The sequence below is a fragment of the Mytilus edulis genome, chromosome 1 (assembly GCF_963676685.1).
Source record: "Mytilus edulis chromosome 1, xbMytEdul2.2, whole genome shotgun sequence".
NCBI lineage: Eukaryota > Metazoa > Mollusca > Bivalvia > Mytilida > Mytilidae > Mytilus > Mytilus edulis.
This window is the reverse complement of record NC_092344.1, coordinates 87,879,387-87,895,544: the sequence shown is the minus strand read 5'-3', so window position 1 is coordinate 87,895,544 and position 16,158 is coordinate 87,879,387. Positions and strand designations below refer to the sequence as shown.

General features: G+C 33.6%; 1 protein-coding gene across 4 annotated transcripts in view; it reads right to left on the bottom strand.

Moving 5' to 3' along the window:
- LOC139515451 (stabilin-2-like) overlaps nucleotides 1–16,158 on the bottom strand; it is a 62,019-nt gene extending 45,861 nt beyond the window's left edge. For all 4 annotated transcript variants that reach the window (XM_071305022.1, XM_071305035.1, XM_071305029.1 and 1 more), the window contains exons 1-7: nucleotides 15,720–16,158; nucleotides 10,863–10,960; nucleotides 8,567–8,636; nucleotides 6,780–6,875; nucleotides 6,178–6,381; nucleotides 824–1,029; nucleotides 307–443 (exon numbers count right to left, since the gene is read on the bottom strand). In XM_071305022.1, the coding sequence (XP_071161123.1) occupies nucleotides 307–443; nucleotides 824–1,029; nucleotides 6,178–6,381; nucleotides 6,780–6,875; nucleotides 8,567–8,636; nucleotides 10,863–10,960; nucleotides 15,720–16,041 (1,133 nt within the window). In that variant the 5' untranslated portion in view covers nucleotides 16,042–16,158. The remainder of the gene's footprint in view (nucleotides 1–306; nucleotides 444–823; nucleotides 1,030–6,177; nucleotides 6,382–6,779; nucleotides 6,876–8,566; nucleotides 8,637–10,862; nucleotides 10,961–15,719) is intronic.

The window sequence follows — 16,158 nt, the reverse complement described above, 5'->3', positions numbered from 1 at the left end:
TTTCATGAAATTTGGATAAGTCGTTCTCATGTTACAGTGCAACATCTTTTTGCTAGACAGATGGACGGACGGACAGACGGACGGACGGATGCCTGACATTTGTATACCATAATACGTCCTGTCGAAATTTTGATGGGCGTTAATTTTGATGGGCGTATTAAAATGAAGTAAAAACCCCTTGTGGAACCCTATCAAACCATATTTGGTCAAGGGTTGCCATTAAGCAGTCTTCTTTCATACAAGAAGTATTGTAATATTATATTAAGCTAATAAGTACCACAGGACATATATAAATAAGAAACTTACTCAAATTGTAATGGACCAATCACAGAACATGTTGCATATTCACTACAGTAAGAGGCATTAATGGAACAAACATCTATCATCACACAAGTCTGTAATTGAAGATCCATTTCATACCCTCTTAAACATTCACAAGTATGCTAAAAAGATAAATAAGTATATGTAGTGCTTTAATGTACTGAACCAGCATGGCGATAACTACTGTTAGAGGATGGGTTCATCACCTGTGTCAAAGATTTGTTGATATACCCAATAGTGGCAATACATCAAGTAAATAAGAAAATCACGAATTTTAAAAGGTGCGAAATGGACTAGAATTGGTAAAACGCGAAATAAAGTATCCACGAAAATAAGTTGGTTTACAGTATATAGCTTTAGCTCCACGTTCCTTCCTGGATATGCATCCTCATGTAATTGGACATTTGTAACAGGAAAAAACAAAAACTACCAAATTCAATCTTAAATTTAACAAGAAATCAATTAACTTTTATTATTTTTGTGTCTCATAAAAATAACATACCTCCCCAGGTCCTGCATATCGACATCTTGATCTATTTGAATCACAGCCTCCATTGTCAACTTGGCAAGGGTCAATAGGGTCACATACATAGCCATCACCATGGTAACCAGTTAAACAAGAACAGTTAACTTTACCAGGGCCAACTGTGGTACATGAAGCATTGTCATGGCAGCGTTTATAGCTACTCTCTGTACAAACATCAATGGCTGCCAAAGAAAAATTCAAGAAATTCATTCATTTAATACATGTACTTAAAACACAAGAGTAAAAGACAACAAAAGATAAAATGATGAACTTGGATCTGAAATAACCCATTTAGCATATTAATGAATATAAAAACAGTTTCAGATTTTAGAAATAGCTACTGTAAAATTATGGTAGTATCAGCTCCCACAAAAAAATGGATACGAAATATACAAATTGAAACCATATGGGTTTTACCTACATAAATTTGTGTCATTGTGAAAGTTATCAAGTGTCACAGCTTCTTAACAGCATAAGTGGAAATTGTCAAGATCAAAATAAAACTTGACCTCAATTTTCCCCTCAGAAACAACATATTTAATTTGAATAGGATTTGTTGAATGGTTCTCAATTATTTCACAGAAATGAAATTATAAGCATAAATTCACAGTCAATCTAGCAAAAAAAACCTCCTGAATGTCAAATGTGAATTATTCTAAATTTACCTAAATCTGTAATCAGAATCACTTAAAATGTAAAAACTGCAAAAATTATGAACTCCCCTGCTAATTTTTCTCATTATTAAACTCCTCCTGAAGTTAATAAATGAAAACCTTCAAACAAATTGTAATAGGATCTAAAAAGAACTAGAATAGACACCTGACATTTAGCATAAAATTGACACAAGCAAATATTTCTGTGGACTGGAAATTACTGCAGAATAAAACTATTTAAGATATTAAGATATTAGGAAAGATTTAAACAAGTGAAACTGCGAGCTACTGCTCACTGATGATACCCCCGCCGCAAGTGGATAATATTAATAGTGTAAAAATATGCTAGTGTTCGGTAAACAGGAAGTTGTCAAGTGATGAATCTGAAAACGCATTACACGGTATAGCTGACTTATATAAATCCTGAAACCAAATTTCAGAAATCCTTGTATTGTAGTTCCTGAGAAAAATGTGACGAAAATTTTCAACTTGGCTATCATGTGTAAAATCATACAAGTGTTCGGTAAACAGGAAGTTGTCAAGTGATGAATCTGAAAACGCATCACACCGTATAGCTGACTTATATAAATCCTGAAACCAAATTTCAGAAATCCTTGTATTGTAGTTGCTGAGATAAATGTGACGAAAATTTTCAACTTGGCTATCATGTGTAAAATCATACAAGTGTTCGGTAAACAGGAAATTGTCAAGTGATGAATCTGAAAACGCATCACATGGTATGGCTAACATATATAAATGTTGATACCAAATTACAGAAAGGGTGGATGTGTAGTTCCTGAGAAAAATGTGACGAAAATTTTCAACTTGGCTATCATGTGTAAAATCATACAAGTGTTCGGTAAACAGGAAGTTGTCAAGTGATGAATCTGAAAACGCATCACACGGTATGGCTAACATATATAAACGTTGATACCAAATTACAGAAAGGGTGGATGTGTAGTTCCTGAGAAAAATGTGACGAAAATTTTCAACTTGGCTATCATGTGTAAAATCATACAAGTGTTCGGTAAACAGGAAGTTGTCAAGTGATGAATCTGAAAACGCATCACACGGTATGGCTAACATATATAAATGTTGATACCAAATTACAGAAAGGGTGGATGTGTAGTTCCTGAGAAAAATGTGACGAAAGTTTCATGGGACGGACTGACTGACGGACTGATGGACGGACGGACTGATGGACGGACGGACTGATGGACGGACTGACGGACGGACTGACAGACAGACAGAGGTAAAACAGTATACCCCCTCTTTTTTAAAGCGGGGGTATAAAAACAAGTGAAACTGCGAGCTACTGCTCACTGATGATACCCCCGCCGCAAGTGGATAATATTAATAGTGTAAAAATATGCAAGTGTTCGGTAAACAGGAAGTTGTCGAGTGATGAATCTGAAAACGCATCACACGATATAGCTGACTTATATAAATTCTGAAACCAAATTTCATAAATCCTTGTAATGTAGTTCCTGAGAAAAATGTGACGAAAATTTTCAACTTGGTTATCATGTGTAAAATCATACAAGTGTTCGGTAAACAGGAAGTTGTCGAGTGATGAATCTGAAAACGCATCACACGGTATAGCTGACTTATATAAATCCTGAAACCAAATTTCAGAAATCCTTGTATTGTAGTTCCTGAGAAAAATGTGACGAAAATTTTCAACTTGGCTATCATGTGTAAAATCAGACAAGTGTTTGGTAAACAGGAAGTTGTTGAGTGATGAATCTGAAAACGCATCACACGGTATAGCTGACTTATATCAAGCCTGAAACCAAATTTCAGAAATCCTTGTATTGTAGTTCCTGAGAAAAATGTGACGAAAATTTTCAACTTGGCTATCATGTGTAAAATCAGACAAGTGTTCGGTAAACAGGAAGTTGTCAAGTGATGAATCTGAAAACGCATCACACGGTATGGCTGACATATATAAATGTTGATACCAAATTACAGAAAGGGTGGATGTGTAGTTCCTGAGAAAAATGTGACGAAAGTTTCATGGGACGGACTGACTGACGGACGGACTGATGGACGGACGGACGGACTGATGGACGGACGGACGGACTGACGGACGGACTGACAGACAGAGGTAAAACAGTATACCCCCCTTTTTTAAAGCGGGGGTATAAAAAAAGAGGCAATTACTTCTATACTATCTCCACGAAGATTTCAGCCATTTGTCATATTTCTATATCTTTGTCTTGTCCGTAATATATGTTGTTTTAAGTTTCTCTCTATCAACTACAGTTTTCACATAAAACACACAAGAGTGCACACGCTGAAATGTCTCGCCTTCTATACTCATCATTGATATTATGTTGATAGTCCTAAGTATAAAGCTAAGCTTTATTACAACTGTCACATAAACTTAACATTAACCAAGATAACTAAACAAAGACCAATGAACCTTGAAAAAGAGGTCCAGGTCAGATGAACCATGCCAGGCAGACAGGTACAGCTAGCAATGCTTCTATACAACATATATAGTTGACACATTACTTATAGTTTAAGAAAAATAGACCAAAACACAAAAACTTAACACTGTGCAATGAACCGTGAAAATGAGGTCACGGTTAAATAAAACCTGCTCGACTGACATAAAGATCATAAAATATTTCCATACACCAAATATAGTTGACATATGGCATATAGCATTAGATAAAAAGACCAAAACTCAAAAACTTAACTTTGACCACTGAACAATGAAAATGAGGTCAAGGTCACATGACATCTGCCCGCTAGACATGTACACTTAACAATCATTCCATACAACAAATATAGTAGACCTATTGCATATGGTATGAGAAAAACAGACCAAAACACAAAAATTTAACTATAACCACTGAACCATGAAAATGAGGTCAAGGTCAGATGACACCTGCCAGTTGGACATGTACACCTTACAGTCCTTCCATACACCGAATATACTAGCCCTATTGCTTATAGTATCTAAGATATGGACTTGACCACCAAAACTTAACCTTGTTCACAGATCCATGAAATGAGGTCAAGGTCAAGTGAAAACTGTCTGACAGACACGAGGACCTTGCAAGGTACACACATATCAAATATAGTTATCCTATTACTTATAATAAGAGAGAATTCAACATTACAAAAAATTTGAACTTTTTTTTCAAGTGGTCACTGAACCATGAAAATGAGGTCAAGGACATTGGACATGTGACTGACGGAAACTTCGTAACATGAAGCATCTATATACAAAGTATGAAGCATCCAGGTCTTCCACCTTCTAAAATATGAAGCTTTTAAGAAGTGAGCTAACGCCGCCGCCACCGGATCACTATCCCTATGTCGAGCTTTCTGCAACAAAAGTTGCAGGCTCAACAAAAACAACATCACTGAACAGCACTTTCTTCTTTTGGAATAGACCTTAATTCTTTTGGGATAGACCTTAATTCTTTTGGGATAGACCTCAATTCTTTTGGGATAGACCTTAATTCTTTTGGGATAGACCTTAATTCTTTTGGGATAGACCTCAATTCTTTTGGGATAGACATCAATTCTTTTGAGATAGACCTTAATTCTTTTGGGATAGACCTCAATTCTTTTGGGATAGACCTTAATTCTTTTGGGATAGACCTAAATTTTTTGGGCTAGACCTTAATTCTTTTGGGCTAGACCTTAATTCTTTTGGGATAGACCTTAATTCTTTTAGGATAGACCTTAATTCTTTTGGGATAGACCTTAATTCTTAATTCTTTTGGGATAATCCTTAATTCTTTTGGGATAGACCTTAATTATTTTGGGATAGACCTTAATTATTAGCTTTGTTGAATGGTTTGAATAACTTGTCTAGCTTATCATTTTTGATGATTAAATTTCCCTTTATCTATCATAGGTTTCAAGAAAATAGCCAAATAAACTACAGGCTTTAAAAAGCCATTGTCTCTACCCGCATCTTCAACAATGGATGCCTTCAATTAACATTCCTGACCCTGTCAGATTTTCTCTAGTCATAGCAGTCAGCTTTCCAGATAATAGACAAAACTTGCATTTTACTTCAGATTTTTTTTGAACTAGATATCTTAATCATAATTGTAATTTTGATTAAATTTGGCACAGCAGTTTCAGAGGAGAAGATATTTATAAAAGACAACAGAAAACAACGAGAGCCAATGGATGCGAAAAGCTTAATTGGTCAGGTTAGCTAAAAGTTTGATGAAATAAATTTATTAAAGGATAACTATATTCATTTCCTATTATCTTAAGTCATCAACTGACAACTTTTGTCAAATAAGTAGATCTTGACATGTAAGTATTAATTTCTGATAATATTTCTCCAAAAATGCCAAATTTCCTCTATCTGTGATATGATTTTTCAAATTCTATCCCTATAATCTTGTATTAAAATTGTTGGCTGTGCTGGATTGCCAGTGAAGCCATTGGAATATATTTATTTTTAAAGTGAATGCCTTAAGTATGGTTGTGGCCAAGTTTGGTTTAAACTGGTCTTGTTAGTAGTATTTTCAGAGAAGATTTTAGTAAACTTCAAAAGATATCACATAGCAACTGGCGACAGAAACCAAGTGATAGCCATAGCTTAAAGTGGCCCTTTTGGTCAGGTTAACTAATAATTTATAAATGGACAGATAAAATCAAATATTTCAAGATAAAAATAAAAGAATATCAATGACTTACGAACACATTCATGACTATTTTTAACCTCCGTTTCATTACTTCCAACAGTGGTTACATCTGTGCCATTTACAAGATCACTTCCTGTATCATTTATGCTGATGTACACTCTTTTATACCATTGATCACAAGTACACATCACCCATCCAAATACATCTTTGCACTTAGAGTTCTTTGGACATATCTTATTTTTACATGCTTCAAGTTCTGTAATAGAATGACATGTATATTTTCAACATTCATGCCCTATTAAAATGACTAAAATTACTTTTTTCAAATCTTCTTATTTTGATACTGTTCTAAAATCTGATTTGGGTTAGTGATAGTGTAACAGGTATTTGATAATATTACAATGTTTATGGTACAATGCTGAAGAAACTCATTTTAGAAACATCAAAAATATCAGTCTAAGTGTGTCATACTGAGCTTACATAGGTAAACAAGTAAAAGATATTTTGAAAATATTGCTAAACACTACATAAACCCCTATGTACCACTCAACTGTATAACAAAATATTCATATCAAAACAAATATTGTATAAGTTTTTTTTGGCATAAAAATGGACACTTCTGATGCATACTATTTAAAAATTTTCTTGACCTACCTTGATCACACCTAGTGCCATTATACCCTGAATCACAATCACATGACCCATCTCCCCGAATACCATTCTCACATGTCCCATGGACACATTGACAATCTGAAATTTTGTAAAATAAATAATTATGCAAGTTTATATTTAGGACTTGGAGGTGCAATGATTACGCTGAAGTGGGATGGTCTTGGCAGAGCTACGATGGTCCAACTCTCTGAAGCGCAATGGTTTGGCATGATGCTTGAATATTGCGAAGTTTTCAAATACACTGTTCCTTTATATACAAAAAGAATTCATAGGCAGGAGGAAACGATTAAGTAAATGAAGGTTTCATGCTAACTAAGGAAAGGAAAGAAATAGAGTTCATATATAACTTTTAATTTTGACTTCTCTTCCAGTAGGCTTCACTTGGTTTTATGTGAACTAAATAATTAAAACAATAATAAGCAATGTTGTTTTTTATATCAAGTTGATACAACTTTGTTTTATTCCTGAAATAAATACTGCTTTGTAAGAAAACCAGTACTCTAACCTAGCTTATTTTATTGTGGTTACAGTGTTAATCTTCTATCACAAGTTAGGCCAAAATAACCTGATTTGTTCTCATGCGTACTTCCCAATTTCTCATTGCTCAGCGTAAAAGCAGCTAATTTTAAAGTTTTTGGTGGAACACTTGACATATCTTGACATAATTAGTCAAGCATATATATTTGGTATTTTTTTTCTCTTTTGAGATTGACTCTGCTAAATACTATAGAACGACAAGGTTAAATTTGTTTATTCCCATTGAACAATACATTTCAAGATATATCCTCCCACTTTAATCCGTTTTAATTAATCTGAGCCAACAAGTCTATATATCTGGCTTTACACTGCTACATGCTAGGCTGAGAATTAGAAAATTTAAGTTTTTAAAGTCTTTCCTATTACCTGACCAGAAATCAATACATATTTATAGACCTTCCCAATGTGAGGCAAGCACGCTAACCGCCACATTAAATGTGATTATTTCTTCACGCAATCGCACTTCATCGTAACCATCAATGTCAACAACACAGTTACACCATCTCACTTCAGTGTAACCACAAAACGCACCGTCACAATGTTGTCATCATACTTCAGCTTGTTAACCAATGCACTTCAGCATGACTATTGTGGCTAGGAGTACCATCTCAGTTCAGAGCCCAACATATATATTAATAATTTTTTCTTGCTCATCATATTCAATAATATTACATGCTATATGAATGAAAGAGCAACATAGCAATAACAGTTTCAGAACAGACATCTATAGTTTAGCATGTGTCTTGACCATATGACAATTAAGCTCTAAATCCTGAATTCTAAGTGGTATGTTATATAGAATACACACAAAATATATATCACAATCTAAATAAAATTTGTAATGGGTGCCACTGAACCATGTGTCTCGCCTGTGAATACTGTTGTCAGTGTTAAGTGTAATGTTAATTATAAAACATTAAATATTATATAGTTCATTTATCAGTAAAATACAGAATACAAAAAATATAAGCTCCTTTGGTTCAAGTTTCATTACAATCCATAAAGGTTAATAAATTTATAATGTCAAAAATTTTCAAACCCAAACTGGCTGTAAATGTGAAAAAAACCATTGCTGATGTCAGTGTAAAAATTCAATGCAGTGTTAACTGTACAAAGAGAGTTTGTTTATCAGTAAAATGCTGAAAATGAAAATAAAAGATTTTGAAAATATCGCTTCAGATATAAAAAAAAATAAAAATAATAAAAGGCAAAAAATTGGGAAAAATACATACCTCTGTCACAATTTATACCATATTTCTTTTTATCAATGCACTGTTCACATGCATACCCTGTAAAATTTTCCTGAAGAAAAAAAAAACATGTCAAAAATATATTATAGGATTTATTTATCATATGTTCTGTGTAAAAGTATCGATTTTCACCATGTAGTATTTTTTGCTATTTTTGCTGCAATATAATGAACTGGATAAATTAAGCCCTTTAAAAAGTTTTAAAAAAATGTCTGAGCCTTTCAGTGAACACAAATTTTTAATGTTTCCTTATTTGAAATAAAGTGTGTAGGCAATAGCTCATTGGTTCTTATTTCTTTTAGTACATCATTTTTCTTTATATCTCACCAGATCACAAAGATACATCAAAATCTTGACCAGTTGCTTTTTTTAAATAGACTGTAGTGCTACCTTTTTATTCTATTATTTTCAACTTGAAACTGAAATACATGCATGAATGCTGTTGCAACATAATACATATATCAACAGTGGTGCCTATCTGGCCTACCATATATTATACTTCATTATATAAAACACACATATCTGTATCATATAAAAAAGAACAATTCTAAATATTCAAAAGTTATTTAAAAAAACTGATTTTTATAGTTCGTTCTTATGTTGTACTGTTATACCACTGTTTCAGGTAAGGGGAGGGTTGGGATCCCACTAACATGTTTAACCCCGCCACATTCTCTATGTATGTGCCTGTCCCAGGTCAGGAGCCTGTAATTCAGTGGTTGTCGTTTGTTTATGTGTTACATATTTGTTTTTCCTTCATTTTTTATACATAAATTAAGCCGTTAGTCTTGTTTGAATTGTTTTACATTGTCATTTCAGAGCCTTTTATAGCTTACTATGCAGTATGGGCTTTGCTCATTGTTGAAGGCCGTACAGTGTCCTATAGTTGTTAACTTCTGTATCATTTTGGTATCTCGTGGAGAGTTGTCTTATTGGCAATCATACCACATCTTCTTTTTTATATGAATACAGTGTGCCAGCTAGGTTTTCAAAAGGGCAGGGTGCCAATCCTGAAAAAGGGCATTTAACGCGCGATATGACAATATGAAAAGGGAATATTTTAATAAAAGATGTTAATCAAACATTTGTGTTTATTCGTTGAATCACAGGTTATACAAGAACAACATCTTTAGCCCATATAGAACTCTATCTTTCTACTTTTAAGGCTGAAAAACTTGTCAAGCAGCTTGTCACACAAGTTTTTTTATCATTGCTTGGCACAGCTGAACTTTATATGCAGTATGTTTTGAAAGGAGATCTGTTTCATACTGTTTCTATGGTCTACCACATTTTACCAGTTTCACCTTTCTACCCCTGCTGTGCTTGATGGCAATACAGCACAAAACAGCTGTGCTCAGTACATTCACAATTTTAGGATATAAAGCAACAGTGAAAAATAGTATCAAAAATGAAGAATACAGAAAAAGATGACCAAGGCACCCTACCCAACACTGCTACTAAGACCCTCTTTAACTTTTCCCATAACTCAAAATAAATACCTAAACATATATATTCTTAAGCAAGAAGTATGGAGACACATTTTAGAATATGTAAATGGGTTACTCAATGCTAGGAAAAAAATCAGATTGAGTTATCTTTCTTTATTCGGGTGTGCTCAATAACACATAAAGACAATAACAGACCAATTAAACATGAACACAAACATGATTGAGGAGTAGTACTCTACTATAGGAGCCTCATATACCTACCATAACTGAGATGTATGGATGCTTCTATATATGACTGATCTCTCAGAAATAAACTTATCAGAAAACTTAAAATGATGTATTGATAATACTACCAAATTGCTATATAGTTATGGCATTTCAAAATGAGATGCAAATTTACTGGTAAGATGTGTACATTTGGTATTTCTAAACTAATTTTCTTTAAAAAAAACCCATATTGTTCTTGTAGCAATAACAATTACTTGATATGCATGATATGATCCAAAATGTATAGGATAAAATGGTGGATTTTCCCAGACTAGCCAAAACTGTTATCCCTTACAATTATTTACTTGTAGTTTGAAACTGGCAAGTTAATTAAATCCCCAAAACATTTCTAAATTAATGAATTTAAACCATTATGAAGCTTTTGATTTTTCTCCCTTGATTATTCTTTTGAGTTGCTGTCTTATGATCCTATATTCAACATCTATCATTCACATGTGTTTGATTATAAAACTTACTTTGGTCTAATTATTTTTTTTTTTTTTTATGCACCATTTAAAGCTATGGTAATTCCCTGTATGACTTTGACTTCACAAAACACTCACCTGACAGGAACACTGTCCATTTCCATCAATAGTATCATTACATGTTCCATGACCACTACAAGGTCTATTCAGTCTGACATTATAAATTGAAGGACAAGCTGAAAATGATAAAGATTAAAATTCAAAATATACCTTTTATAAAGTTGATAATCAAAGCATAATTCAAATGTTATGCAGTCAGCAATTGTTTGCACCTGTCCTAAGTTAGAAATCTGTAGTTGTAGTTTGTTGATGTGGTTCCTAAGTGTTTCTTATTTCTTGTTTTTTATATAGATTAGACAGTTGGTTTTCCTGTTTGAATGGTTTTACACTAATACTTTTTGGGGCCCTTAATAGCTTGCTGATCGGTGTGAGCCAAGGCTCTGTGTTGAAGACACTACTTTGACCTATAATCAGATAATGGTTTACTTTTATAAATTGTGACTTAGATGGAGAGTTGTCTCATTGGCATTCATATCACATCTTCTTACATCTAAGATATGAGAAGGCATAAATGGTCACTTGATAAGAAAATTAAGTTGCACTTGGTAAAGGCAGTTTCCTCTTTGGGAGAGATATATACAAGGTTAAAAGAAATTCTCTTATGTATGAGTATGTACATGACATAATACGTTGAGGAAACCAATACTGGCTTTTAGAATTGTTCCGAAAAACAACCTTTTCTAAAGTTTAGTGCTAATACACCTTATCACTATTTATTCCATTCATTGTAAGTGCAAATACAACTTTTTCATCCAGTTGAAAATATCTATGACCCTCACACTTACTGTTTAAACAATGCACCATGCATGATGTTTTTAATGGAATTTGATCAGGAATGGGGCCTGTTGACTGATTGGGGAATAGTGGAAAATATATGTTTCAAGTTCTGTTAATAACCAATGTTTAATTAATCAGTGACCACTGTGGATAGTAAACTTTGAATTGATAACAAGTTAATTCTAGTATATTCATGTTCATGTACTGTAAAACACAAAAATAATACACCTTATTGCTAATCCCGGCTGACTCGGTCGCTTGAACTTTTAACGCAAACAACAATCACTTTTCTATTGTGGCGTCAGATATTTTGTTTTATGACGTCAAAATTTTACGGGAACCTGTGATATCCAGTAATGGCAGACAAAAAGCGCTAAGGTGTATTGAAAATAATGGAAAATAAAAAAAAATAAGTGATTTAAAATAAGGGGGGGGGGGGGGTAATTGTCCTGCCCCCAAGTACCTTCGTATGGAAACACACTCACCTCCCTCATGATGATGAGCTCTCTTGCTGTCATGCTGTAGTGTATGAACTGACTTCACAATTTATACTTAACGTTTTTTTATTGATATTTTCATTTTTTAAACAACAGCAAAGCAGCTGTTATTTTAGAATTAATAGTTAAGTGTGTCTTTTTCCAATATTTGAAGAAAAAGACCATTATAAATTGATGTTAGCTGAAAACTGAAATCAGGCCATATACTGACCGGATGTTTCTTTTCTAAGATACTAAGCCGATTACGGTTATAATTCCGTACTATAAAATCTAAATTTATGTATATTTATATGACTTAATATACTGAATTTGAGTGAATGTTATATTAAAATGTGTACTTTTTTAAGCAATAATGGCACACCTTAACAAAAAATACTGAAGACCCCACCCGTGGAAAATTTCTGAATAACTTATTGTACCATATTACTCTTAGTTCGTGTTGCTTATTGTCAGTTGTCTTTTTTATTTTTAGCCATGGCGTTGTCAGTTTATTTTCGGTTTCTGAGCCCAGGCACTTGTCTCAGAATTTTTTTTCATATATACCTTAATATAGTAAGCATATAGGAATTCTTTTTCTGAGACAAGTGCCTGTGTTTATGCCGAGTTTGACTGTCCCTCTGGTATCTTTCGCCCCTCTTAAATAGCACTGTTTTGTGTTGATGAATGCAATAAATCACTTCTGAGAATCGTGATAACAAAAAGATTTTCAGGTATTTTCAATCGATTAAACAAACTGAACATTGATACATGTATCAGTAAGTGGATATCCAATTATTCTAAAAGCATTATCATACATGATCATACATTACAAGCATTTTATTATTTTAATTTACACCCACCCCCCCTTTTTTTTAAGAGACAAGCTTACATTTGGACCATACAGATACACAATAGACATTCATATAATAAGACTTAAAAAGTTGAATCTCAACATCCGTAGAGCATATGCTACAGCAGTCTTTTTATGTCACATTGATCATCATTCAAATCATGTCAAACGTTTACCATGTGTCCAAGATATAATTATATATATTCATCAGCAAGTCTAACAATTACCACATACATTGAATTTGAGCACATTATATATCTGCATATACTTTGTTTTAAAATTCATTAGATAAAATATCATTATCACTCGCAAATTCTTCACAAAATTGAAATAGATAGAATCCTTCTCAATCCAGCAACTGAGTGCATGGGCTTTATATAGATATAGGAAGAGGTGGTATGAGTGCCAATGAGACAACTCTCCATCCAAATAACAATTTATAAAAGAAAACCATTATAGGTCAATGTACGGCCTTCAACACGGAGCCTTGGATACACATATCATCAGCATAACTAATTCATTATGGGGTGTTTCTATTGAATAACAACCAACATAAGCTGAAGCCTTTTGCTTATCTGCTATTCAAGTCATTTATATAAAAAATAAGTAATCATAGTGTTAAAATGCCCCCTTGACACACACCATTTCTGACATTAAACTATCATACGATTTAAATATCTCCAGCAAAAATAAAGCATGACTGGAGCGCCTACTTTTTAGGTCAGTCAGTGGGCCTCCCCTTATGAAAAGTTCTGGATCTGCCATTGATATCGTAGGGTTATACAGAAGCGGTTGTTAACAATTTCTTGCCTTTATTGCGGTACACTAGTTTCAGACACTAGTACTTTTCTATATGCCGGGTTTCAAGTAGCGGTCTCACTGATCTACAACATTGTATTTGTTGATAGGACTTTCCCCTCTTAAAACAATCACTGTTTCGTGTTTTCCAAGAAGTATAATCCTTATCGTCATTATCATTTCAATGTCAATTTTTTTTTAATAGGGCCAGTTTTACTATCAACATGTCTACAGTGCAACTATCATTTCTATTCATCCTTATATCTGAAGGAATTTGAAAGAGAGGGGCCCACTTTATTATAAAAGTGTCTGTTAAAATGGATATATGCGTTCTTCATAAAAGTACAATAACTATAAAGGTATACCCTTTTAAAGTTTCTGTAACCAGGGGCGTAGCTGCCGTTAGGCGCTTAAGGCACGTGCCTACACATATTTTTTTCACAATGTTTTTTTTTATTAAAAAATAATAAACAACGTTATCTGTAGATGAACGCCAGTGAAAACTCTTTGATAATGGAATGTCATGTGTACTTGGGGATGAAATATTGGATAGAATTGAATGTTTTTTTATGATTTTACCTTATATAGAAACTATAAACTAGAACTTTGGTTCAGAGCATTTCACTTCTATCAACAAAAACTTGAATGAACCTCAACTTAGAAACATGAGTTTTTTAATAAGTTGTTGTTAGTGTTCAACTAGTTTTCCGCTTTGTCTTCACCGGTATTGCCAATGTTGGTCGTCCGTTTGGCTGTGCAGGATGTACAAATACGCAGTCACGTCTGGTCAGAATGGGGACATTAAATCCGATGCCTGATTGTAGAGAGAATGCCACTCTTTGAGGAGTTCGTAGTTGGCTACTGAAAGTCGAAATTTCTGCTCCTATCTAATAATCCCTCATTTTCCAATGCATGGCATTTTCAAATTTCTAGACCTTCGTCCTGGACGACACCTATTACAGGACCTAGCTCCCTGTGGATTTATTGTAATATTTTTTTGGTCCTGAACTTGCATAACATGCATAAATATTTGACACTCAAGTCTGGATGTTTAAAAATCAATCAATCAACTAGCTTCCAGTAATTTTTTGTGTACTCTCAGATCTGCGTTCAATGACCACAATTATTCAAATTCCTAAACAGGTAGGAATTTAACAGTAGAGGATATAAAGAAATACGAATTTCTTGAATTTTGTTACGAAGGTATGAACATAACAGAACTTTTGCATTAGGCATCGACTATGTGTGTATGTGTGGCTAGGGTGAAGGTTTAAGAATCAAAACTTGAGATTATTGGGTTTTATCTAGCCAAAAGGATAGTTTTATTATATAGTAATATCAGTGTTTATGTGCGCATTTTTTTAATGAAGGATCGTCACAATCGTGAATATAGCTTGTTGTTCGGTGGAAGCCAAAGCTCCGTGTTAAAGGCCGTACATTGAACTATAATGGTTTACTTTTATAAATTGTTATTTGGATGGAGAGTTGTCTCATTGGCACTCACACCACATCTTCCTATATCAATCAGAACGGTATAGGTATGAAAATACCAAACAGGGTGTACTGCTTAATTAAAGGGATACGCTTATCCACACTAGGCAATGCATATTGTAAATATTTTTTCTTCATATTTCCGATTGTACTGCGCTTTATCTAATTCACCAGTCAGATGTTATAGTGAATTATTCATAATTTTTCGAACTTTTCATCATGTATATTATAATTATCATACTTAAATAACCAGTAAATTTAATATTTTTGTACATAAAATTTTGCAGCTAAAATGCTGAAAACCGTTTTATGTCGGCCTGAACCCCCTGCCGATTGGTGCCTACAGTTGAGAGAATACCTAGCTACGCCCCTGGTAACATTGTTAATACTTAAGTTTTTATAGTATCATGATAGATAAACTAACCATGACACTATTTTACAGTTTATAATCACCATGGAAATAATTTCTACAGTATTACTCACCGTCACAATCAGCACCCCAGGAACCAGTGCAACACTTTTCTATTTCTATAGGTTGCTCACATTTATGCAAGCACCCTCGGATTCGATGCTTGTGACCCCAGATCGATGCTGGTACATAGCAGGTCGCATCTCCTCGTCCTCTTGTCAATTTAGTAGCCCCGTCTGGACACCTTGTAGCGTAATTCCTGTAACATTTTCGACAATTTGTTTCAATAATAATTGTTTTATTTTCGTTGCAAAAATTGTTACCAAAACAATCTTGAACACATAAACACAAAACAGTAAATTCCAGAATCAAAGCTACGTTTTTAAAGAAAACCATCTTTAAGTTAGATCCACAACTTTAAAATAAAAAGATATGTTTTAGCTTATATATTATCACATCATATATAGACAATAACGAATGATGAATAAGGACGAGTTAAGCTCATTAAAATTT